General features: G+C 42.2%; 1 protein-coding gene across 5 annotated transcripts; it reads right to left on the bottom strand.

Annotated features, from left to right (window-relative positions):
* Window positions 1–553: 553 nt before the first annotated feature.
* On the bottom strand, window positions 554–26,471 carry rnf157 (ring finger protein 157). 5 transcript variants are annotated; one of them, XM_083994097.1, is made up of 20 exons: window positions 25,737–26,471; window positions 22,497–22,615; window positions 19,954–20,042; window positions 18,757–18,906; window positions 17,562–17,679; window positions 17,413–17,479; window positions 17,278–17,321; window positions 16,600–16,647; window positions 16,362–16,433; window positions 16,113–16,272; window positions 14,715–14,827; window positions 14,378–14,610; window positions 13,936–14,038; window positions 13,685–13,793; window positions 10,219–10,466; window positions 10,021–10,083; window positions 9,358–9,406; window positions 6,297–6,407; window positions 4,457–4,491; window positions 554–1,667 (listed from the first exon to the last, which is right to left on the bottom strand). In XM_083994097.1, exons 1-19 carry the CDS (start codon window positions 25,822–25,824, stop codon window positions 4,457–4,459), a joined length of 2,019 nt encoding a protein of 672 aa, XP_083850223.1. In that variant the 5' UTR covers window positions 25,825–26,471; the 3' UTR covers window positions 554–1,667. The 5 variants fall into 5 exon arrangements, with proteins under 5 accessions (XP_083850223.1, XP_083850220.1, XP_083850224.1 ...); XM_083994094.1 differs by lacking the exon at window positions 4,457–4,491; XM_083994098.1 differs by lacking the exon at window positions 6,297–6,407.
* Between the last annotated feature and the right edge of the window lie 82 nt (window positions 26,472–26,553).

Below are 26,553 nucleotides of genomic sequence, written 5' to 3'. Positions count from 1 at the left end.
CACAGTGTTTTGCAACAAATTAAAAACACAGAAACGGAGAACGTCGACAAGAGGTGAGCGACACGTTTTAAGTTTTACAAAACAGAAACAACTAAAAGCTTCACAAATGAGGAGAAAAAGGGCTGAAAAGTACGGGGCAAGTGTGAGGATGAACAAAAAAATGTCAGGTGACGACAGTGTGTGGCACTGATCTCACGTTTTAGGGTTTTCAGATTCAACCGTTTTGCTGTTTTTCCCACAACAAATCCCTTTTACAATGGCAAAGAAAAATTAAATAAAAAACATTCAAACACACTGAAATGTCTGGATCTGGATACAACAGGTCAGTGCAAACACAGATTGGTCATTGTCTGGACTGTGAATGAGCGCCCTCCTCCTGCAGGAGACCAGGAGGAGATGCACCTTCAGGCTTCGTTATTGCTTGGTGGTACTTGTTGATTTCCAGTTGCATCAATGAAAATACTGACATGCTAACATGGAGCTGCAGAGGGAGAGGATTAAAGAACCAGCTCGTGGCTCAAAGTTCATGTTTTATTCCAGTTTTCGATGATGGTTTTTGTTTTTTTTTAGACGTCGTGTACATTCCCCTTCTTCCACCTCTTACATTCTGTTTTTCTTTTTTCTTTTTTTTTTTTTTACCATCTCTGTTCACTCAGGCTGACGTTTCTTGGCTCGTTCGCCGTCTCACAAGTCCGAGCGTCTCTAGATTCACATTCACACAGCGGGTGTGTCGCTGCGTTTGAAAATCGTGGCGGGAATGAGCAGAAGAAGAAGAAGAAGAAGAAGTAGGAGGAGAAGAAACAAAGAAATCAGCAGGAGTTGAAAGCTGCATGCGAAAGTCGAGACGGGAGCTCCCTGATCCGAGGAGGAGGAGGAGTCAGCACGATTTAGTTCGCTAAGGTACGGTAAGGTAGTCCGGTGTGAGCCGACTCTTATAGTGTCCGACCACTCACTCTATGCACAGTTTGTTTATAACAGAGAAAGAAGAAGTACATTAGTAATAAATCCGATTGCCGATCACAGTAACCCCTGACTGTTTGGCTGGTAGTAGAGGAGAGGAAAGAGAGGGCGCAGCATGTTTATTTCTAAAGATAGAGTCACAATTGGTTAGACCTCCGGGTAATAAATAATAATAATTATAATAATAATAATAATAATAATGTAGCAGTAGGCTAATCACTCCCACAACACGTTAGGTCACAGACAAAAAAATAAAATAAAAGGAGACTTCAGTGAGATAGAAGTGAAGAGACGGCGGCGGTGGCGGTGGCGGAGAGAGAGAGGTGATAGTTCCTCTTCTCTTCCTCCAGCGAGAACAATCGCTCCAGATGTTGAGGGTCTTGAGGGAGGTGTGGATGGGTTTTCCCTGTTGAGCGAGGACGGTATCCAGTGATGCAGCACTATGGCAGGGTAAGAAGAGCTGACTCTGGACTGGTAAGGTTCAGTCTGTGTGGTGTTTGTGTTTGTTTTATGTGTGTTTGTGTGTGTTGTGTGTGGGAGAGGAGGGGCGTGTTACACAATGAGCGGTCCACGACGGGGATGTTTAGGACTCTGGCCGTCCCTGTTGTTGTCTGCCCCCCCCAGCTCCTCCAGGTTGATATTGCTGGTGGAGGTGTGGTGGGGGTGGGGCTCCAAAACAGGCCTGTAGCCCCCGAGGTACATCAGACCTGAGCAACGGAAGAAAAAGAATAAGAGAGATGAGGGTTATATTGCAGAAATTATACCGTAGTAGAAGAATCTGCGGTAACCTTTTAATTTACAGGCCGCTAATTATGTGATAATGTCAAGAAAAAGCCAAGAAATAACAAGAAATTGCGTCATATCGTCTAGAAATAGCCCAGAAATAACGGTCAATTTCATAGAAACGTTGAGAAATATAGCCAAGAAATAACAACTGATTGCGTAGAAATTGCCCAGAAATGACGGTCAATTGCAAAGACTTGATGGAGTGAAAAAGGCCACCGCTCATAAATGTTGATAATTGATATATTATGCATAGTGTTTTGAGTGTGCGGTTGCTGCATTAAAAGCATGTGTAATCTTTTGCCTTTATGAAAAACATGACATTACTATGAAAATGACTGTTATTTCTGGACATTACTATGCAATGACTTATTATTTCTTGGCTATTTCTTTACATTATCACGTAATTAGTGGCCTGTAAATTAAAGGGTTACTGATGCTGCTTCTTGAAGCGGCAGGCTGGAAACACACTGGACGATTTTAGATTATTTTTGTCCCCTATGACCGGGGGTACGGTGCGGCCCGATTCAAAGTTTGTCACAAACTATTATTTGTCCAAATAATCCTAAAGTTTGTTGTATCAATACAAAGTTCTTACTGCTCCTAATTGAGATCGAGCTGCCAATAACAGTCAATAAAAGGGAGCAGACCTGGAGGCAGTTTGTGCTCATTCTCAGTCAGGCTTTCACCCATGCTGATTTTCTTTTCCAGATAGATGCCCATTGTCCGCCATATTTGTTGTTCTTTTTGAAGTCAAATTTGATCACGCAAGTTTCTGAGGGGGGCCTCCACTATAAACAGCAAGTTAGTGTGTGGTTTTGTAGTCAGACTGAATCTAATGTGTGTTCAGAGGACTGATACTGTTGATATGGCTTTAGTTAGTTTGTCAACAAGATAAAGTATTAGAGAGAAAACTATTTTATCTATATATTCATTTCTGTCTTGTGAATCCGAGGCGTGAATCCGAGTATGATAAATTTGCCATCTAAAACCTACTTTGACATTTACTATGATTCTGTCTACCTGTTTTCTTGTTCATCTTTATTTTGTGCTTTTGTTTTAAATGTTGGAAAATGTTATGTTTGTCTCGGGAGGAAACATTGTTGGTGTTTCGTTGGTGCTCTTACTCAACTCCCTGAGCTGTGTTTTTCAGCTGTACATTCATTCACATTGACTCATATTGTCTTTGATGTGTTCATTGACATTTGGGCGCCACAGTTGTTGACGATACTGATCCCAGAAGTTTGTGTTCGTGTGTTCTGTGTCTCGACAAGGACAAAATATGAATTTATTGCTGAGTGGTCACTGACTCTGACGCAACATCTTTTTGAGGATCAGCAAAAGAAAATATTGCGTTGCTTTGTGGAGATTAACATCTAGTGTTATAATTTTCCAGAGTAGAAGAAGACGACACATGGAGACGAGACAAATGGTGAAAAATGTGATAATAAATTATGTTGTGTGTTAAATTTGAGAGTCCACACACGTGGTATTTTTCACCTCTTCAGTGGATGTTGACGTTACATGATTCATGAACGTAATAACTTATTCTCTCATTTACTTCATTGGACGTTTCGCTTTTATCCACGCACCAACTTTTGTTTAGTTAACTTTAGTTTTTGTTATGTTTTCTCTGTTTCCAAGATGGATTCCTGCTGTGACCATCTCAAAACGTGTGTTCTGATCCTGGAAATCCTCCTAACCTCCATGTAACTGTGTCCTTATGGGACACTTCAGTTTTGTCCCTGTTTCTGACTCCAGTTCTGCAAAAATAAAAAAAAATCAACCCTGAAGCTGCTTTTATGTTTTCATCTTCTGCTCCCGGGCTCCACGCATGCGATGAAAAACTGATCCAGAAAAAATATTCTTCAAATTTCTGTCTGTCTCTTGGTGTTTGTCACATCTGTGTCACAAAAAGCATTTTATATCAAAAACCCCTCTCTGCGCTCATCCTATTAAATATTAAAACAGTTCTGACAGCAGTCTGGTTTGGACGTGCAGACTGAGGATCAGCAGCACTGAAGGCAAAACAATGATCAGTGCTTATTATTGAAAAAATGATCAGTTATCATCCCGCCACAGCGACAACTTACATGAAGTTGCAGAGAACATGAATACTTTTTTTTTCTTCAACTGCATATAATTTATCAAAAATGAAAGTTATTTTTGCATTTATTGAATATTTAAATAACATTTTGTATGGTTGTAAGTAAATGGTGTTCTTCGTTAATTAGAAAAACCTTCTGAACCTCAAACAATGTGGTTCAATGTGGATCAGACTCACGTTGAATGATGGGAAACATCCGCCAGAAACAAAAAAGCAACTTTCAGGGATTAATTATTTATAATTTTAGGTCTGAACCAGGGAGACAGTGAATAATGGATAACTCCCTTGTGTAACTTCAGAGTTAGACAGGAGATAATGTGGGGTGGAGTCTGAGCTGTGATTGGACAGAGACGAACACTGCAGACTTTCTCTACGGCTTTAAAAATGCTGCATCACATTTTTAAAGATGTCTGATTAGTGAGTCACACGGTGCTGCATTTCCAGAAAAGAAAGGTGCAAAAATCGAAAGTTAAACAACAGCTACAGTAAAAATGAGTAATTAACAAAAAGATGAGTGATCGTTACTATGGATACATGTAAAAGTAGAGAGTTCACTACAGTTAGCCACCCTGGTGTCTTATCTACCGTCTGACCATAACTCCATACCTAGTCCTCAATGTGCACTGGGCACGACTCCTCATCTGTCCATCCGAAAGAAGGCGAAAGAAGGAGAAGAGAGAGAAACAAGGAAGAAAGAGAAGAAGAAAAGGAGGAAGAGGAAGAGGAAGAGGAAGAGGGATGATGTCCAGGAAAAGACAGCAGAAGATGTGAAGAATGACGGGGGGGAAAATAGGAGAGAAACAGAGAGATAACAAAACGCTTTTATGACACACAAAGAGAAAAAACATGTCACAACGTTCACCATAAAACACACCGAGGAGGAGGGAGGGAGGGGGGGTGATACAGGTTCAAGGGGATGATGGGAAATCAGGTGTGAGCTGAAGCTTCAGGGACGGACACAGAGCTAAAGGAGCTGAAGGAAGTTTTTACTCAGCTTTGACTGATTCTGAGCTAAATTAACCGTCTGGAGTTCGACTGAGGTCACAGATTGATCTACAGAAACATCACTTCTGACTTTTATTTTCCTTAATTAATACAATTTCAGTCAAAAAGGAGCAGAAGCGCTCTAAATGAGGGGCTATTTTTGTTCATAACTGTGTGTATATATAGTAAAACACTAGTTGAGCTGCTCTTTAATAATAATTGGACTGATTCTGATTAAATATATGAATATTTTCACAGCAGCTTGTGTTATATTTGGGTTCCTAGCTGTTTATAATGAGTCAGGCGTAGAGCCAGCCTCTCTGCATGTATGCACACGTCTCACACTGGTCAGCTTTTATACCTAAATCCTTTCTTGGCCTGGCTCCCTCTTTATCTGTGGACATGCATATGCAGAAACCAAAACCAATATGGCCTTCAATCTCATAATGTCCAACCAGACATCAGGCTTTTAAATGCGCTGCCCCTTCATCCTGTGATAGCTCTTTTGGACTATGTGAGTGATACAAAATGTTTTCCAAAGCTCTTTTATAAACTGTTGCTGCATCTTAATTGATTTTTTATTTATTCTTGACCATATCATCATTTTATATAATCATTTTTGTAATAAAAACAGAAATGCATATGAGCTCAGACAAACATAGAAATCGGTGCATTAAAAATGAACTCCAGAGGGTTAAATAAAGCTGTAAAGTGCAGATAAAAACAAAACAAAAGTGAGACTGAGACCTTTAGCTCTCATCCCAGTATCACAGCGAGTGTTGAGGAGCAGGAGGAGGATCAGAGGAGACAGGAGGGAAGATGGCGGGTGGGTGGGTGGTGGTGGGAGGGGGGGGAGTGGGGGTGTAAGAATGAGTAGCAGATGTTTGGCAAAGCAGCTCGGAGCTGGCAGACACTGAACATGAACTTTGACTCTGGAATGGACCGGACTCTTTCTCTTCTCTCTCAAACACACGACAGAAAACACAGCATGCTGAAATCACACACACACATACACAATAAGATGCACTCACACACACATACACACACACACACACACTCTCACACACACGCACCAGGGCTTCAGCTAACGGGGGAGAGGAGGGAGACAGTGCAGAGCTAAACCGGTACTGACAAAGCAATGAGGCACCACAACACCAAAGGGTGGGGATGAAGAGAAGAAGGAAGCTCCAGATCTTCATGCTCCTGAGTCCTGAGTCTCTCTCTCTCTGGTCACCAGCTGCTGCTCAATCTGCCCACATGGTTTCTCTCTAGATAAGCATGTTAGCATTGGCAGCTAAAGTGTCAGAAACCCTTCAATTTCTTCTGACTGGTGACTCATGCACTCCTCACTTTCCCTGTACTCCTGCATCTCCCCCCTCTCTCCTCTCCTCTCCTCTCCTCTCCTCCCCTCCCCTGGTTTCTCAGCTCGCATCGGTCCATGTTCGAGAGGGTTGCCACTCACCGGCGAATCGGCTGTCGGGAGCCTGCTCATTATCCAGCCCCAAAGAGGGCGTGTCACAGAGGGCGACGCCCTGATTGTTATTGGCCAACTCTGGACACCTGCTCCGCCCACCTGCAAGCGAGGGCAAAGGTCAAACAAGAGCAGCCAGGCACAGCAGGAGGAGGGGGGGGACAGGCGGAGTGAGGGAGGGAAGGAAGGACGGAGGGAAGGAGGGAGGGAGGAAGGGTGAGGTTGGCCATGCTGGAACGGCAAGAGTAAAATAAAGAAATGGTAAAGTTTTCCTGCAGTGTGAGTGTGAATTAACATGTAAATGTGTTTCTGCCTTTATGAATCCATAAAAGTATTAATTAATATATATAAAGGAGGTGAAAATGTAGAGAGCAGGTGAAGCTGCAATGAGCAGAGAGGATGTTGTGTTAGTTGCAGGAGATAATTAGACAGAATGAGATGCACAAGAATGAGCGACTTGTTTACAGGGAGGAGAAGAGACGCAGCTCTCACGGTCAGTTTAACCTACTGATTTTAAATGATAATTTGATGTTTTATTTATTTATTTATTTTTTATTCTAAAAGGAAAATCTCTGTTACTTTACAATGTGTCAAATGGAACCATGTTGTAGTGACAAAACAAACTAATAATAAATAGTAGTTAGTAGTAATAGTTTACTATTAAAAACACAGCAATAACTAATATGTTGATGGCAATGTTTAATTTTATATGATCCATATGTAGAAATATAAATATAAAGATAGAATTACCGGATATAAAGTAGAATACATGACTGTGTGTGACACATTTAATAACCTGAATTATTTTAGTTAATTTATCTACAATTGTTGTTGTAATAAGATTAACTGTGATAGAGGGTTTTACCCATTATCTCTACTTCTATAGTGACAGGTATTTTATTATCTTTCAAAAGCCACACCTCCAGGTTCTGCGAAGTAAATATTTACAATATAAACATGTTTTTTCTGAATGCTTATTAATGAATATAAATCATTTTAAATGAACTGTCATTGTCTTTAATAAGCTGCCACTCTGCTGTCACGTTCTCTTGTCCATCACTTCACACAGTGTTTGCTGATGCATTAATGTGACACACTGTTGTGATTGACGATGCAGTTTATTATTACTGGTTAAATAATGTGACATATATAAACATAAACTCATAAAAGCCTTTTCCAGCATGGCCAGTTAATAAACATTGACATGTTTAATATGTGCAAGTGATTCATGCCTGCAGCCAGCCTGTGTGTGTGTGTGTGTGTGTGTGTGGCGCTAATGGCAGAGATGACTGAATGATTGGCAGCTCAGCACAGAGACACAGACAGGGCACACACAGAAGCCGTCTGGCAGCGCCGGTGCAGATGCACACACATGTGCGAGCAAACATACATCCTGTTTGTTAGCGTGTGCACGTTCATAGTGTGTCAGGCAGCACGGGTCCGCTCGTCTCCTACAGAACTCACAGCTCCTTCAGTAACTCACAGGTACTCAGAGATCGTTCGATTCAGTCCGGCCCGAGGTGTCAGAACACACACACACACGCACGCACACTCCACACATAAACTAATTTACACACAAAGGGTTCAAACCAATGACACTGTTGTGTTCACTCCAACATGGACTCGCACTCTGTTTTCAACACTTTCTTTTGCCCTCCATCTCTCTCTCTCTCTTTCTTTCTTTTACACACACACATACATACACACACACACTTACACACATAGACACATAAACATTCAGCAGCCGTGCAGATGGAGCACGAATAAGCTTCATGATGCAGCGGGTATAAAGCAACAGAGGCGGGGCTGCAGTGCTTTGTGTGCAATAAACGCACAAAATGTAACACGTCATACATTAAACACACAAACACACACACACACACACGTACAAGTTCACACGACCCGTCATATGCAGGTGCAAAATCATGCAAATGTGAGTCAGTGGGCCCGGGGGGGTTGTGCTGCAGAACCTCATCTGAATGGAACAGGAAGGAGCCGGTGGTGTGTGCTTGTTTCCTGTGAGGACGCTCTGATCGATGGGAATATTTATTCATTAGGTAGGACTTGTTTACTGGAGGAACAGATGAATAAAATGTCACTCAGAGGGAGATTTCACTGCCTGATCCATCAGCCGTGTAACAGCTCAGGAGATGGATCAGACTCAGGAGTGAGGACTGATATCAGTTTGGGGCTGGACGTGAGAGGAGAGGAAGGACTGACTCCAAAGATGCCTCGTTTATTATATTATATATGAGGCTGCTTATTTGCATTGTGTGCAAATAGCTCTGTCAGATTATTATTATTTTGAGTGTTTATGAAATAACTCTGAATTTTACAAGTTAGTTTTTGTATATTGCACTTAAAGACGATTTACTGCAGAGATTTTCGTATGAATATACTTTAGACAGGTCAATAAACCTGCCTAAAGCCTTTTCAACATAGGGGAAGAATTTTGTTCGACTGTCAACGATTTGTCATAAAGGTTTTGTTTTGTCCTGGAAATACAGACCCAAACCCTGAAGTGGGGTCAGGTTACACACCAGGACAATTTCTTTTTTTTTTTTTGATGCAACAAGATTATAAATGATCATCATGGTAGAGTCGGATGTGAAGAGTCCGTCCAGATTGTTACAACAAAACCACATTTTAGTGGAACTACCAGTGATCAACACTTGAAACTGTCTGATCAGAGCATCCTGAGTGATTTCATAATGGTCATTTCGGTAATTTATAAAAGTTGATTTTTTCAGAGCTCCGCCCTCACTGCAGAGCAGGAGAAAGTTTTAGTGCACACACACACGGTAGACGCTGCATGTTGTGGTGGTGTACGTGCATTTTCAAAGGGACTGCTCCATCTAGAGGTCGACATCGGACATGGGATGCTTTTACTTTGAAAGGGCTGTCGTTACTCAGCCATGATTTTAAAAAAAGATGTGTAGTTTTGTATGAGAAGGTGTGTTTCTTTTTCACTTGGCCCAAGAGTGCAACAAATACAACAAGGGGGTGAGAGGTCGGGGAGTGGAAGAGGGTGAGGGATGGTCACCATAGTTACCTTTCCCATTAGAGGGGGAGGAGCAGTCCTCTTCTGTCACATCGTTTCCCTGGAGGAGAAAATTAAAAGGTTTATAAAGTTAATTCAACTCATAAATTAAACATTAAAGGGATAGTTCAACATTTTGGCAGATTGGTCCATTGCCATAATCCCTATAGTTTTAGGAGTAGGTTTGTTACCTTTATTTGTCGGTGCAAGCTATTTTTAGAATGGCGGAGCAGAGCCGCGAGCTGCTCAGAGCTACGCTACGGAGGCTCATATGAGATAATAACGGAACGTTACGAGACAGAGTTGTTTTCGAGGTAAATTCATGCAAAACCGCTGATGCGCGTTCCTGTCAGTTTCCAGTTTTTGCATTGGCCTTGAAAACAACTCTGTCTCTGTCTCATGGCGTGGTGAAGGTGCAAGTCACAACTTCTCCACCAGAGCGTGGTTGGATTGTGTATTTGATGAGTTTGATGAGGGAAACCAAGAAATCCCATTAGCCTCCGTAGCATAGCTCTGAGCAGCTCGCGGCTCTTCTCTGCCGTTCTAAAAATAGCTTGCACCAACAATTAAAGGTAACGAACCTACTGCTAAAACTATAGGGATTAGGGCCAATTTGCCAAAATGTTGAACTATCCCTTTAATGACACGGTGTTGAGTGAAGATGAGTTTACTCACCTCTGAGTCCTGCTCCTCTACGGCCACTGAGTAGTTTTTTTCCTTTGGCTCCCTGGAAAACTCCTGAGTGGAAAAAAACAGAGACGAGATGAGACGACACGTTTCTGTCGAATCACATGACGACGACAGCGACGACGATGCTGCTGCACCTTCCTCCTCCTCCTCCTCCTCCTCCTCCTCCTCCTCCTCCATCCTCACCCCGTCCTGCTGCGACGGTCCTCGGCTCTCCATGGGGGCGTCGCGGTGCTCCTCCTCCCCTTCCTCGCCCTCCACGTCGTCTCTCCCTTCCTCCTCCTCCTCCTCCTCCCCCCTGCCGGGCTCGCCTTCGGCCCCGGCCAGGTAGGACCCTGACATGGAGGACATGGTGTCAGTGCTGATGTGGGAGTGCTGCGAGTGGGACGAGGCCATGGACATCACTGACTGGGCCAGGCTGCTGCTCACCGGGTCTGGCAGACAGACGGAGACATCACACATCACGGTCGGGCTCGGGGGGGTCGGAGGGTTTACTGTCTTTGGTTGGCAGGTGAGATTTCCACCCCTCCCCTCACAAGAATGCCAATACATCAGTGTAATAGTTTATTGCACTATTAGAGTTTTAAATCAGGGCCAGGTGCTTTTAGTAGCAGGTCAGTGGATTGGGCGCATGGCATCTGTCCGACTTCCTATTTCTCCGACTTAAGTAACCCTAACCCTAAACCTAACCAAAACCCTCTAGAATAAGTCCGATTAATAGGTAGGAGAAATGGGCAGTCTGACTTTTGGGCGATCTGACTGACGTATTCTCCCCCACTGGATTTGTGAGGTGTGGACTTGTGTCTGTAAGGTGCTTTTTCATTGTATTTAATGTAGTTGTGAGTGTTGAGGCTAAATGTTTTTAGAAATATTCAATGTGTTGTGATGGATGCATGGTACTTTGATGTTTTTATGATGACAAAACACCTGCTCTATTCTGTATATTAGAAACATTGACTTAGAAACACCATAATCATGTTAAAGAAATATTTATTTTCTTTCTTTCTGAGATTCAGATGAGGAGATTGACATTTTCATGCCTGTGTATGGAAGCTGATTAGCCTAGCTTAGCATAAAGACTGGCAACAGAGGGAAAACAGCTAACCTGGCTCTCTCCAAAGCCGTATCAGCACAATCTGACTCTCACACATTTATGTTATTGCTTGTTTGTTTATCTATAGATGCTGTTAGGTTTATTTTTGTTCTCTAAAGAGAGCCAGGCTACTCATTTGCCCCTGTTTTCAGTTTCTATGCTAAGCTAAGCAAAGCTAACTGGCTCAGCTTCTGACTCCATCGACTTTCTCATGGAAACTTCAGACAATGAAGCAAATAATAAAAAACCTCTCCAGATTCACTTGAGACCTCTAAAAGAAACACAAGATGGCGGCCCGGCGATACAAGGTGTGGCTTTGTGGAAGTCGATAAACATGTTTTAAGTTATTATTTTTTATCGAGCCTTTGGTTCCAGCTGAAATAACACTCCTCTCTTCCTGTTTTGTGATGAGGAGCCATCAACAATTCCCCCACAGCGTCTGATCCAGTGGCACCGACATAAAACGCTGAGGTGGGACAGGCCTATGATTTATTCATGTTCTTTCAAATGCTCCGTGCAGCGCCCTGAGCTCTTTCCACTCTGCTTTCTTGCTAAATTTAAGAGGTGCTGAACATTACTGAGAGGAAAATGCTGTTATTGAACCGACGCCGGGCATTAACCTGACATTAATTCAATGAAAAATGTAAAACGAGGAGAAACAAATGGCCTATTAGCTGCAGTCTGGATTCAAAGTAAAGTACATAATTAGAATAACTGCATGCTGAGATAACCAAGTAAGATGAATGATCAAAAAAATGAGAAGCACTTTTTATAAAGGAGCGAGAAATGTCTTTATTCATCTGCTAAAGTTTTTTACTTCTTGACTTTCAGAAAATAGAAATGAGAGCTGTGCCAAAAAATTTGTGCAAGAGAACGGCAAACAGCAGCAGCTGACAAGTTTAACGATACAAAGGCAGAAGAGTGTTGTCTATTCTCTCACAGACTCCATTGCTGAAGCCACAGTTAATGAGCTCTTCCCTGCTTCTCCTCCAGTAACTCTCTCTCTCTTATCAGGAGGGAAACAGTGCACAAGCATTCGAAAACACAGTGTTTACCCGTTACTCGCTATGAGCTCACATGCTATAAGTACAGTGAAGTTAATGAACTGAGCTACACAGCTGGTATTATTTAAATCCCAGGTTGTGTCGTGAGAGGAAAAACTGTTTTTACAGTCTGATCAGATCCGAGAAGAAGCCTGACGACTTGAAACTGAGGTCTGAGCTTTATTTAATACATTTACTGTGTGAATAGTTTGTGGAGCCTTTGTATAAATCAGTCAGACACTTTACCTGGTATTACACTAATATCTAAAATTTTATCACACATTTTATGTGATAAGATGCCTGAGAGACGTCTGGAAAAGGCTTCAGTACATTGTAGTATGAAATAATAGGATGGAATTCAACCATATTGGCAAAATCTTACTGGAGAAATATGGACAATCTTTAGTCTAGAAGTTGATTTTTCTTTTGGGTAAAATCCCAGCTGGATTTATGGACCAGGACAACTATCTTTGTATAGTGCTCTTTGCTGCGAACAAGAAGGGCATTACACGGAAATGGCTGCAGACAGATCTGCCATCAAGGAATGACTGGATCACCATTGTTAACGAAATACAATGCATTGAAAAACTGACCTTCTCCCTAAGATTATGGGCTGAACAGTATACAAAACACTGGGAAAGGTGGACTTCATATTCTTTGAAGTGTAATTCATTGTATAAATGATCACTCCATTTTGCACTAACTAACTTGCATTCTCTGTCTATTTTTTGTTATTTCTTGGTTTTTGTTTTGTTTGTTTATTTTTTATTGTTGGAAAAAGAACTGAAAACTTAAATAAAAAGAAAGCTTAAAGCAGAAGTAAGCGATCCGGTCGTTTTGGCTAATGCTGCGTTCCAGGCAGGCTTTTGAAACCGTAAATTACAGCTTCAAGTCACAACTTACGATTTTGTAGCGTTCCAGGCAACCCACTCGTGTTTTTCCGACCTGTTTTACCTGTGAAAGTCACTATAACTGCCACTCGTAACTTCCGACCCGTGAACCCGTACCAGATCGAACTGGTACGACTTCACAGGTCGGAAAAACACGAGTTACGAGTTTCCTTGAACGCACCATAACAGTCCTCGTCCCTACGTCACCACATTCACGGCGTCCCTTGGCTGCACACACAGCCCTGCATGCCGTTCTCTCTCCTCATTGGATAAAAACTGTAGGATACGATAAATGTTTTCTCCTCGGCTCAGAGCAGAGCAGAGGGACTGGGAGACCCGTGTTTCGGTCCAAACACTCTATATAAGTGATTGCTGTCGGAAAATATAACTATTTAAGACTTATATTAACACAAATATATCACTTACTTCTGCTTTAAAGAAAAAAAATTGGATTAAAATAAAATGGTAAAGCTGGCTAACTGGGGTTATAATAAGATTTATTCTAGGGGCTGGGGCAGGCATGATGTGAGAGAGATTCCTTCCAAGTATAGTAAAGAGTACAATGTGTGTGTGTGTGTGTGTGTGTGTGTGTGTGTGTGTGTGTGTGCGTGTGCGTGTGCGTGTACCTTCAGGGGAGGTGATGGTGGAGGAGAGCGGGGTTCCTGTGCAGGACGAGTGGTCGATGGCTCCGGACGAGGAGAGAGTCAGGTTCTCGCTGTCTGGAGTCACTCCACACTGTAAAACAACACGAGCAGTGATGAGGGAGGAGCGAACAGCAACACAACATCATCCTCTACACACGCACACACATGCACACACACACACACACACACACACACACACACACACACACACACACACACACACACACACACACCTCCTGCTGGTCAACAACAAGCTTGTGGCGACAGGCCTCAGATTCACTGCAAGACTTCTCATCCTCCTCCTCGGGAAGCACAGATGAATTCTGGGAAAGTGACCTGGAGTATAAACAACACAGTGGAGTCACTTCAGATGAAAATAACAGGAGCAGGTTTGATTTTGACTTTGTTTATACTGAAGTAAACACTAAAATAACAGAGAAGGAGATTAACTGAAAGACAGAGAAAACATGTGATCACAAGAGGACGAGTTTGGTGACTCTGCACAACTGTATTGTAACAACAACACCAATGTGATTTGGCCATAAAATATCAATCTGAGCTCACTCTGTAAACCAAATTGCTTTCTTTTAATTACTTTGAAGCCCAAAACTGCACTAATTGAATCTCTACTCACACATTTGACTAAATAAACATGATTTTTACAGTCTCACTCACTTTGAACCACTCTTCTTGAGTTTGAGTCCCTGACTGGAGTTGGAGTGGTCTAGAGGGGAGAGGGAGCGGGCCGGTGCCGGGTGGGGCTCGCTGCTGTACGGAGGCAGCGCTCCGGTGACGTGGCTGGGACCGGAGTGGAGAGGAGCCGGGGTCACCGAGGACGTGTTGAGGGGTCCGTTCAACGCCTCCAACAGAGACACGACCTCGTAGCCCGGGGGGATGTGCTCCGACGCCTGGGGAACAGATGAGGACGCAGATGAGCAGGCGAGTTTCCATGAACCAGGCCTGAAGGTTATTTTTCTATATAAATAAAGTTTTATGGTCAGTTCTGTCTCACCGAGTGTTCCTCTGAGTCTGAGGTCTGTGAAGTGATGACGGGGTTAAAGCTGGTCGGCGACAGAGGACTGAGTTTCTTCCTCATGGCTCGGATCTGCAGCAGAGCTCTGAATGCTGTAAAAACAACATGATACACACAGAAGGTTCAATAATGCACAGAGATTATCTAATAATAATTGAGCTGTTATTTATAATATTCACATATTATGTACATATCGAGTACAAAAGAAATGCTGCGAGGACACTGAAGAGGTTATTTTCCAAAACACTACTCATTTTATGAAAACAAATGATGCTGCAGGTTATTTACTAAAACTATAGATGTAAATTAAAGCAGCATGAGAGGAAATATTAGCCAATAAGAGACTGCGACTTTGTCTTTTATTGTATGTTTTGTATCACGTGTGTTAAAACAATGTAGATTTATTTACACCTGCTTTTCCCAGACGTTAAATTTCAGACCATGTTTCCTCTGCTGCTGCGGTGGTCGGTCAGTGGTGATAAATCAGTTGGCCATTGTTGTGAATTTCCATTACCCATACTCTTCCTGTATTTTGTGCCTCAGTGCAGGAACGCCTCAAAATACATATCGCAGGAGCTCAGACGCACAGTTTTCATGTATTAGTGGTGCAAAGTATCAGTGGTGGGGTCTTTTAATGAGTCAGGACAAATGTAATTAACCCATCTCTCTCTCTCTCTTTTTTATTCTATCTTTTATTCTAAAATTGTTTCAAATTGAGTGATTATTATTCCTTGTGTTTATGATTAACTATATTGTGTTTTTACAACTGTATAGCACTTAGGTTGTTGATTTAAATGTGCTGTATGAATAAACTGTGACTTTACTTGATGTTCAGAGCAGTCAACCAACCACTCAATGGACAAGACACATGTTGTATTTTATGTATTTACTACATATTAAAGGCTAAGAAGCAAATATCTGAGAAAGTTTGGAGGCTCCTCATAAGATGTGTAAAGAATGTCGATTGAACGGATCATCAAGTGAGTGACTAATTTCTGTGGTAAATGCAGTTTTGGTCATTTTCTTTATTCTAACCCTAACCTCACAATATCTACGCGATATACTCCTTTTTATATGGATTGCCAATTGTTTCCTGTGTGTCTAACTGATTTTCATTCATCTATTCTTCTTTTGTTTGGGCAAATGCAGCTATTACATGCTGGTACACAGTATAGCTGTATTTCATAATGTTAACATTTAAATAAGAACAGAAAATTAACCCTGAGCCTTGAACAAATGGGACAAACCAATATGTCGTGGTATTGTGTTGTGACTTTTTGAGGCAGCTTTCATCAGTTTTAACATTTCCCCCGCTTAAAACAGCTGCCTGGTGTCTCTTTTTGGGGAGAATCTGTTTTGTCGTCAACTGAAACTCACGCAGTCTGCAGATGGGGCAGCAGTTGGCCTGGTAACGCAGCGTGTCCGCACAGGCGTTGCAGAGACACAGGTGTCTGCACGGCAGGATGAGTGTGTCTCGCACATCCGACAAACACACCACGCACTCCGCACTGTTGTCACTGATTTCATCATCAGCAACCTGGAGACAAAAAAAAAAGAAGAAACGTTAGGAGGAAAGGAAGAAGAAAGTCGCTTGTGATGCAGAGGAGGATGTCATCCGATACGTACCTTTGATTCTTGGCTGTTGTATTTGTTCTCGATCCCATAGATCTCCTGCAGGAGATAACTCACTCCATCCACCTGGGAATAGGAACATGTCGAAGAATAAAGGCAGCAGGTCTCGTGGGTGTGGCGAGACGCTCAAAATAAAGCTTTTTGTTGCATCTTTGTCTTTCAAAAGCATAAAAAAAATGTTACACAAAAGCAGGAAGGAAGAAAAGAGAAGGAAAGCATGTTGAGCATTTACCACTTGTTTCTGCTTCAGAGGCTTCACGCAGTAGCTCCCGTCCATGTGCTGCCAAAGAAACAAACAGTGGTGCATTATATTTCTTCATTATTTCTCATTATATTATTCAAATCATCCTGTCTAGAGTCAGTTTAACCTTGGAGGATAAGAGGTGAGTAAGATGGATAAGCACAGTGGAGCTGCAGCCAATAAATATTCATCATCAGGTTTTCTTTTAAAAAAAATAAGAACTCAGTCTATTCAATGTTAAAAAAATAAATAAAAATACAGACTGATGTCTTCAGTTTTGTCCAATCAATTAACATGTGAAGATTTAATTTGCTGTCTCAGAGGACAAAATGGAGAGAAAGAGCCAAGCCTCTCATTTAAGGAGCTGCAGCTAGAGATCATTTAGCCTGGAGAGGAAAAAGTGAAATACATTATCACGAGTTACTGATCTATTTTGTGTTAAGTGACTCATTGTTGCAGCTTGAATGTAGAGCGATAAAGAGATCAGACTGGGCACTTTTTGTAACACAAGGGCTCCAGTTACCAAGTATTAGGTATTTAATTACACATCTCAAAACACTGCAAATCCTTACAGCTGACTTTACATTGGTTATCAATTATTCAAACTTAAAGATGTTTAAATTTACACTGATGAGAAAACCTTCACACTCTTTCTTTTCTCTTTCTTACCTTTTCAAATGTAGCCAGCAGTATGTGAGAGTGTCCCAAATGTTCTGCAGGAATTAAAAACAGGGGATGTTAAATCTCTGCAGCCGCACATCGTCCATGTCCGTGCATGAGTGAGATGAACACACAGACACTCACCTTCTCCTTCGTCTACCACAGCCTGCACCACCATGGGGAAAATCTCCTTGTCCATGTCAAACAGCAGCTGAGGAGGGAAGCAGAGGATTAACACGGTGAATCATCAGAGCCACAGACAGAGCCACAGACAGACAGACGGACAGACCCACCTCTTCGTCGGCCCATTCGCTGAGATTGACAGTGTGTGAGGGCAGACAAAACTGCTGGCAAACTCCCCTCTTGAAGTGAACCGTCTCAGACTGCAGGGAGCTGTCCTGGGGCAGGTAACTACAGGAAACACACACACACACACACACACGGTGGATTAATTCACACAGCTAACACAAAGTTGATCTATTTTATAGTTTTACCAAAAAACCTGTTTTCCCGATATCAGTTCCAGTGCTTCCACTCTTTTTCCCAAGCATCATTCTGTATTATTATGGTAATATGAGGCCATGTTTGGCTACGGGCATTAAAAACTGAGTCATCTTCCCGCTGTGACTGAATGACTATAGCTGATGGTATAAACATGATGGTGGAGAAACTCTACTTAATGGAAATTGATTATGTCTGTCTGGTTTTAAAGCAGCTTTAAAGCTTCGTGCTCCGCCCCTTTAAGTACTGCACAACAGACAGTTTAAAACACAGTATGAAGATCGATGCAGCAGAATGACAGATACCGTCTCTGCTCTTCCACTTTTCCATCCTTTTTCTTTTTCAAAAACCTGGCGCCTGCCTACATTTCCCACAATGCAACTGGGCTAACAACAGTTCTACCACCAGCGATTCTGCAGTGTTGTGCTGGAGTCATCTAGTAACTTCACTTTTTTCTAACTTTGCACTCAACGTATTTTCTTCTATTTTCAAACTTGTTGTGTTCATACCTGACTGACAGATGTAGCACAGCTCCCTCTGGAGCCACTAAAGGCTTTATACGTGGATTTATTTATTTTTCGTTTATGCAGTGACACCTGTAAACAGACTTTAATATGTAAAATTGTTGGAGTTTTCCTTTAACACAGTCAGTACCAAGCTGGAAACCTCTCCAGTGGATCCAATCATACAGTGTGACAGTCTGAATGTCACATATTAGCAGCTTTTGGAGGATGCACCCGTAACAGCAGGAAAAATGTTTGAAAATATTTTGCTAAAAATAAACGTGACATATTTTCAATATTTGCGTTTTAGTAATTTGAGCTCATCGTGAGCGACTGCAGACTCTTGATTGCAGTGTTCAGCATGAATCAGCACATGATGATGACGATGACGATGATGAAGCTCACAGGCTGAGTCAAAACAGATGATCTCTGCTGACTGAAATGTGTCTCGTCGTGTTATTTGTGCATCAGAAAACACACTCACACTGGGACTCCGTTGTGAAACTCCTCGATGGCCTGGTAGTAGATGGTGATGGCCACCTGCGTGTCAGCGTCAAAAGTGAACTCCACGTTGTAGCAGGCCCTGTTCTTCCCCGCCGCCTCGTCACCCGGCAGCTTCAGGTCCTCGCTGCACCTGAGGAGGAAGGAGAGACGGAGACAACTTCATTCTGCAATTTGGGGAAAGTGAATTTATTTATGAAGTTGAAATATTTGAATGATGTGAACCGACCGGGTGGATTCATTTATTTTAAGATTATCTGATGTTTGCTCTCTGATTAATCAGCCTCTGACTGGACATATGGTTGTATGTTCGTTCCCTTCTCTTTATCTGTTAAATATGTTTTAATAATCACATTTTATCCACAGCTAGCTACAGTTTCAGTCAGGGTTGTTGATGTGTGTGAGTGTGTGCATCACTCTTAGTCACTTTTCATCACTTTGCATTCAGTCATTTTTCATATTTATGTGTGATATGTGGGACAATGACGTGATGTAACCCAAGGTCAAAGTGGTGTAACTGGTATTTGTTCATAAAAATCTGACAGGAAAATAAATCTCATGCCATTCACTTATGCAATGCAACGCTATGTTTCTTGACAAATTTTACATAATTTATCACTTAAAAAAGCTGTGATTTTAGTCTAAGTCATGCTCAGTGTTGCTAAAATGCATCAAAATTTAAATATAGAAACACAGCAAAAAAAATCTACTTCAATTTAATGTTTTCAGTTAGTAGTAAGTATATTTTTTATAAGTACACTTCAACCCACTGCAGGTGGACAAAATATTGAATCTTTATCATTATTTTGTGGTTACACAATTGGACACCTTCAGGGGCATTCAGTCTTGGAAATGGTTCAAATGTCATTTCAAGTGACATAAAACCAACATGAATACAAAATGTATTGCATTTAAAACTCTTTTTTACATGCTCATCTGGCCAACCCTTATTTGTCACTGACCCATACTGTATGTTGTTCTGTGTATGATACTTTTACAAGTTTCCAGAGATAAGGAATAATATTTTTAAATTTTGATATCATACAGGATGTAACATCAAAATAAAAGGTCAAGCAACATGAAAAAAAAAATCAATTCAAATGGTTGTTGTTATTCACTCCGTAAATATAGCTCTGTTGGCATAAAATTAGACAACAGTGGTGTAATGAGAGGTGCGTACCGTACGAGCCGCAGAGTGTCCTTACGAATGTTGATAAGGCTTCGTAGCGTCTTTACTGGTTCCTGAGGTGGAGGGGCTGCATACGGGAACTGGAAACAAGGGACACAACAAATTATAGATGTACAACACAAGATTGGAGGCTGAGGAGCAGTAGTGGTGTTCAGCTCTCCTCCGCTGCCCCGACATTCCTCTCTTCACCGCAGGGAATTCAGGGTTACAGGATGACCGCGGGCTGCTCCAGGTTTAACCTTAACACAAGAGTCTTGTCAGCAACAGCCAGATCCGTGCTGACAAGTGCTGAGCCGGGGCAAAAAATTCTGCTCAGACTGTGTCTTTCCAGGGACGGGGCTGACACTTCAGACACTGTTTGGCACATTTCTGCACACACAGGACCACAGGAGAGTGAAAACAGCCCAGAGTCAAACGGAAGTCTGTCTTTACTTCAAGCCCCAGACGGGTGAAGGTCGCCACATCAGGAAAATCAAGTCACAGATAAGGATGTAAAATACCTGCTAGGAATGGATCAACTTTTTTTTTCTCTCTCTCTGACATTAAAAATAAAAAATCACACCATCTTTGAACTTGACCCAGTCTGTGGTTCACATCTTGGCACTCTTTTGTTGTGAGTTTGAAGCCAGAAGTCGCTGACTGGGCGTAAAGCGAGAGCCGAGGTGGTTTGAGGATCTCAGGAGGAGAAACATTCAGGATGTGGTCAGATACCTCCACACTACAACCCCTCATCTGTGTGTGTGTGTGTGTGTGTGTGTGTGTGTGTGGTGGAGGGGGGATAAGGGTGTTTGTGTGGCTCTGAATGGCACCGTATTCAGTACTATTACACATCTGGGCTCAGCAGGAGTCACGCCTGTAAACCACACAAACAAACACACGACGCACACACACGGAGTAACAGATGCTGAAGAGAGCCATTCACTTGGAAACTCACAGGCAACACTGTAGGTCTTCTATTAGGAATGGGTCTGTGTTCCCTCACATATGCTCAAAGTCAAATAAAAAAAATCGACACAATTCACAAGTTGCGATTTTAATATTCATAAACTGTACAGACAGTTCAGTTTTGCTAAATTTTACTTCATTGAACTGTCTGAATATATGTTTTTTAGCGTCAACATCAATAAACTGTAGGATTCATCCTCTTGGGACCATGAAAGTACAACATTTTATTCTTATATCTGTCCAGTCTAGTCTAGTCTAGTCTAGTCCGTCTTCACAGGCTAAATCTATTCTGGAAACGCCTGTGCTTCTGAAAAATCCCTAAACATAGCCCCGTCCATTATCATATTTGTATAGTGGTGCAGGAGACTGAGAACACAACAACTGTGGTTGGGGTTTATGATGCCACACAGCGCCATCTGCTTCGAAAACCACCACACATTATATAATGTTGGTAAAGCTTCAGACACACGTACAAGAAAAAAAAAGAAAGAGAAAAAAAAAGCCATCACCAGCTGAATTCTGCGCCCACGGGAGGATTATAAACACCCACATAATCGGGAGAAAAACTGCACTCCTAATTTTAGCCCCAGTCTAGACAGAAACAGCAGAGCGAGTGAGATTAGTGCACGGAGAGATGGAGCCGCGTCTCTCCATATCAGCTTCACTTTAGTCAAACAGTTTAACTCCCTCCAAGCTTTCTCGCTCGGTCTGTGTCAAATTCTCTCTTTCCTCCCTGGACGCGAGCTCCTTTTGATCCTCCGCTCTCATTAGTTTGACCTTCAGGTGCGTGATGAGGTTGAGCGGAGCCCTCCGAAAGGAACCGATCCCCTATCACCGCTCCTGCACGGTGGAGCCGGCGGACCGTCATTTCACTTTTAATTAGCATGACAGGGGGAGACGCTGAAATAAATTTCAATCAGCGACAGTGTGAAAGGCTGTTAATTGCAACCACAGGAGTCTCGGCTGCAGGGACGGCTACACTTACTGAGGCTGGAGTGAGGAGTTGATTAGTCAATTAGCCGACCGAGGGCCTGAAAATTGGTGCTTCTGCCTCTGAAATGTGACAATCTGCTGCTTTTCTATCATTGTAAATGAAACGTCTGTGCATTTTAAGACATTTAAGGCATCACCTTGGCTTTTTTATCACCATTTTCTGATGTTTTATAAAGTAAAAAGTTATCACTAAATAATCCCTAATGAAAATAATCACAAATTTCTGGCAACCCCGCGGCTCAGATATTTTTAGATGCTGCATTTTATTTGAACTCAATTTATATTCCAGTGAAAGTATAGAATACAGTTGTGTGTGGTGTTTTTGGTCATAATTTTAAAAGAATAATAATTAGTTTAAAAAATATTTTTATCAGTAATTCTTTTTTTTATCAATTACTCGACATTTCAGGCGACCCCATTTGAATTCCAGGCGACCTCACTTGGGGTCCCGACCCCAAGGTTGAAGAACACTGCACTAGTGTAATGTTCTTCACACTTTGACAGTCATCATATAATCAAATCTAATTTTACAACTTCATTATTGTGCAGACTCTTGTGAGCATTAGATGTGGCTGTTGGAGTGTTAGAAAACCTACCGCTACAGGTCTGGTCCCCAGGAAGTTAAGGTCTGTGTTTTCCCCGAACAGGTAACCCTCCGGATGGGTGGAGTCAAACTTCTCTCCACCCATGATGAAATGGCTGGCGAAGTAACTCCCTGCACACAGAGAAAGACATTTCATATTTAAACATGAGAAACTGATTACACATCATACCTGGCATAACAACAACCATACGAAGGAACGCAGAGCTAAATAAAGAACTTGCTGCGGCAGCTGTGAATAATTTGGTGCATTTTAAAACCTGCACTGTGATTTCTTTATAGGGGCTGTTCTTGTTTTTATTTTTGGCCTAATTTTTTATTTACAGGGTGTTGAAGCAAGTTATTGTTCCTTGTTTCAACTTAAAAACTGAAAACTGCGTACTTTGTACAATGCTATAACACCAGCTTTATTGTCTTTCAAGGTTTTTTTTTTCCATATACAAATTTGAAAAACTGTTATTGACAACATGCATTTTATATTTTATATCATATTAGGCCTATTGTATAGAAAATATGCAAAACTATCTGGTCTTTATTTGCCTAGTGCCAAATGAGCAGAAACAGGGAAATAAATATGAACTGCTGAAATAATTTAATTCTCTTTTCCACTTAATTTTGGGAAAATTAAATTCTAGGGCCAACTAATGGAGAGACAAACTGGTAAAAACTGAAATTTTCTCTCGCAGTTTTGCAGTCGTTCTATTTCCAGTTGCAAAGCCCGACCATCTGGCACTTCGCTGGCATGAAACATTAACAATTCCGTTTAATATTTGAACCATTCAGCTGGCACCGTTGGCCACAGATACCTCCTGTCACCACGGAGAGAGCCAAAAAATAATTTTAAAAAATCACATATTACGGTACTACTGAGCTTCACTGATATTTATGCCCATATGAATGAGTATAGGAGCGAATGATGGGAAAAGATGGAGCTGCTGTACGGCGCGAACACAGCCTGCAGCTTGTCCACCTGTTTACCAAGAGGTTTGGTTCAAGACAACATGACTAAATAAGACGTTGTGCCCTTTAAACACAGGTTGGCTTGATACCATGAGGCTGTAATGGTGGTTTTGAGGCTTTAAATGCAGGCTGAACAGTCAAAGTCATGTTCCTGCTGGGAGGGCGTTTAGCCTGGACTGAATCAGACTCCATTTTCCTTCACACCTATTAATACTGGAGAGAATGAGGAGGTTTGACCTCAAAGCTCCATAACATGGCAAATCATGAACTAAAAAAAGCTCCAGTGACGAAGATGCTCTCCCTCTCTCTCTCTCCTTCCCTCCTTCTCTCTCATTAACCTTATTATTATTTACAGCAGGTGGGAGAGGCGAGCTGGGTCCAGTCTTTGTCACCAGATCCCACAGACAGGAACTGGGCCTGACAGATCAGTTTCAACGGCAGGCATCGCCATCGCCACCACCACCACCACCACCACCACCACCACCACCACCTTCCTCCCATCCCATCCCAACACCACCAACACTCCTTCAGGCTGCAACCACGGCCGTTCAGTCACAAATTCATAAATCCTCTTGACTAATTCCTGTAGTGAGAGAGGAGCTAATGGAAGCCACAAGTCAACAATTTTTCCTTCCCCTCCATTCTCCCTCGTATATAATATTACTATAAATCTAAGATATCACTGTGATAGCCCAGCCCAACCCATCATGACTGTCTACTCAAAATACACCACTGATATACCCTGGTTCTATTTCAGATCTCATTTTGTCAGATATTTCAATTTACTTTTATGTCTTTGCTTATGATAGAAAAGCAATAACATTACATCTTCACAATACGATTCTGACGGCAGTATTGGATTAGTGCTAAACCCCAATAGCTAGCAGAACGCAGAGCTGCAATCACTGAATGTCACATCCAGGAACAATAAAATGACAGATTCAAAACACACGCAGGGCAATTCAACGTCTAAGGAACGGCCTGTGACCTGACCAAATAACCAGCCCTGCTTTTTGTGGATAGTAGGGCAGGCTCTTTTAGGTATGGTTTTAGGTAAAAAAAATATATATATACTGTATATATATATATAAAGACCTTCATTTAACCTTATCTCTCTCAAATCCAACAGTGTGCATATTCACGTTCATGTAAATTACCAAACTACTAAATGACTAACCAAATAGATACAATACAATACACTAAATCTTTATTTTAGAGGTTAGAACCAAGTTGTTGATTAATGGACTAGTGGGTCAGCAAAAAAATGAAGCAGCAACCATTTTAATTATCAGTCAAAATAAGAGAGTTTTTTGCATTTTTGCTTAGAAAAGATGCGGAAAAAATCACAGGTTCAAACATGTGTATTTTTGTTGGTATTTATGACACTACAATAATCTGTTGACTGTCTTAGGGACTTGGACTGTTGGTTGGATAAACCAAACCATCGAAAGCAAAGGGCGTCATTTACTGTTTAAACACTGTTTTGACATTTATATAGTCTCATTGAATAACCAATCTTCAGATTAAGAGACAATCATATCAATCATTGGGTGTAGGTGTAGCCTACAATAAAATAGCTCATTTACACTGAACACAAACATTGTCTTCATGAACATAGCATCTCTCCTGCTGATGGTGATAAGCCTTTTTATTTGTAGACTCTCCTCTTGGGATCCATCATCACTTATTTATTTTACAGACACACTGTGGCAGTCATGAAGCTATCAAGCCAAGTCCATGCAGCTCCCTAGCTACCTAATAGATGCTCATAAATGCACCAAGATAAGAGCTGAACCCAGCTCAGCAAACAGAGGACCATTCATAGCATAAGTGATGACTTGTATAAATAAATACGTGAATATTTAGTAGGATTCTGTATAACCTTGCAGGGAGGTTACAATAATGCAGCGGTGGCAGAATAAATTAGAATACATGTGATGTGAATAATGTGATGCATTAAAATAAACTGTAAAAGGACAAAATCAGCTGATTTTAAGCTAGAGAAAATCAGGTGTGGACCCTCCCTCTCTCCACAGGTAGCTACCCCAGGTTAAAGGCCCATAGAAATGCCCTGTAGGCCTCCTGTCCTGCCAGCCACCGAGGTATGGTGGTGATGCCTGGGCTTTACTTTTCATTTACCCCCGCTGCGTTTATGGCACACACCACAAAAAAAAAAAAAAAAAAAAATCATCTGCAGTGAGCACCGGAGCCTGTAACAGACACCCCCCAGCTCCCCCACCCCCTCTGGTGTGTGACCTGTTGTTCGGTGCCTTACCAGATTTCGGCGGATAACGGTACACCGAGCTGGACGGGATGTCCACTTCCTCCACACCGATGTTCTGTCTGCTCGTTAAAGCTCCCATTTCCAGTCAGTTAACAACGGGCATAAATAACACTTGAGGCTCGCTTTGTTCGCGGCGTCTCCTCTCCTTTATTCCCTATCATTTAATCCAGTTCGTGCTGCCCTGTCCATAGCCTATCTGTTGTTGAGTCCGAGCCAGTCCCCGCTGCCGCTGCCGCCGCCGCCGTGAATGGTGAATGTGACCGTCCCGGGGATTAGTTGTTGTTCTCCGGGCTTAGCTTATCTCTCCGCTCCCCCGGTCAACGGTAGCGTAGCAGCTCGTTTTTAAAGGGCAGAAAAAACAGCCGTTGATAACGGTTAGAACGTTCTCATGGTGCGCAGCGTTCGAACAGTTCGACCGAAGCGAAATCTCCGTCCTCGTCTTTTACTTTAATTTACTTTAACAGGGCGAGAGTGAAGCACATAACGGTTGCGATGGTGGTGATGTGGTGGTGGTGGTGGTCGTCGACATCGACATCCCCCCCTCCTTCAGCCGAGCCCGCTGCTGCTGCTGTGGGGATGTTGGTCATGTAGTGTAGCTACTAGCCTATTCCCGGTGCTTGTCTTCGCTGAATCCTGTCAAAGAGGTCTGTGGCTCCCCATGACGTCACTCAGGCACAAATCCGGACCGTGGTTTTTTGCGCAGTCCCCCGCTCGCTCGCTCGCTCCTTCGCTCGCTCGCTGGCGGACCAACCCGCTGACTGACTGACTGACTGCAGTGCAGAGAGAGGAGAGGAGGACGCCTCCGTGG

The sequence above is a fragment of the Trachurus trachurus genome, assembly GCF_905171665.1.
Source record: "Trachurus trachurus genome assembly, chromosome: 19".
Taxonomy (NCBI): Eukaryota; Metazoa; Chordata; class Actinopteri; order Carangiformes; family Carangidae; genus Trachurus; species Trachurus trachurus.
Note: the sequence above shows the minus strand (reverse complement) of the source record. Positions and strands in the feature narration are given on the sequence as shown.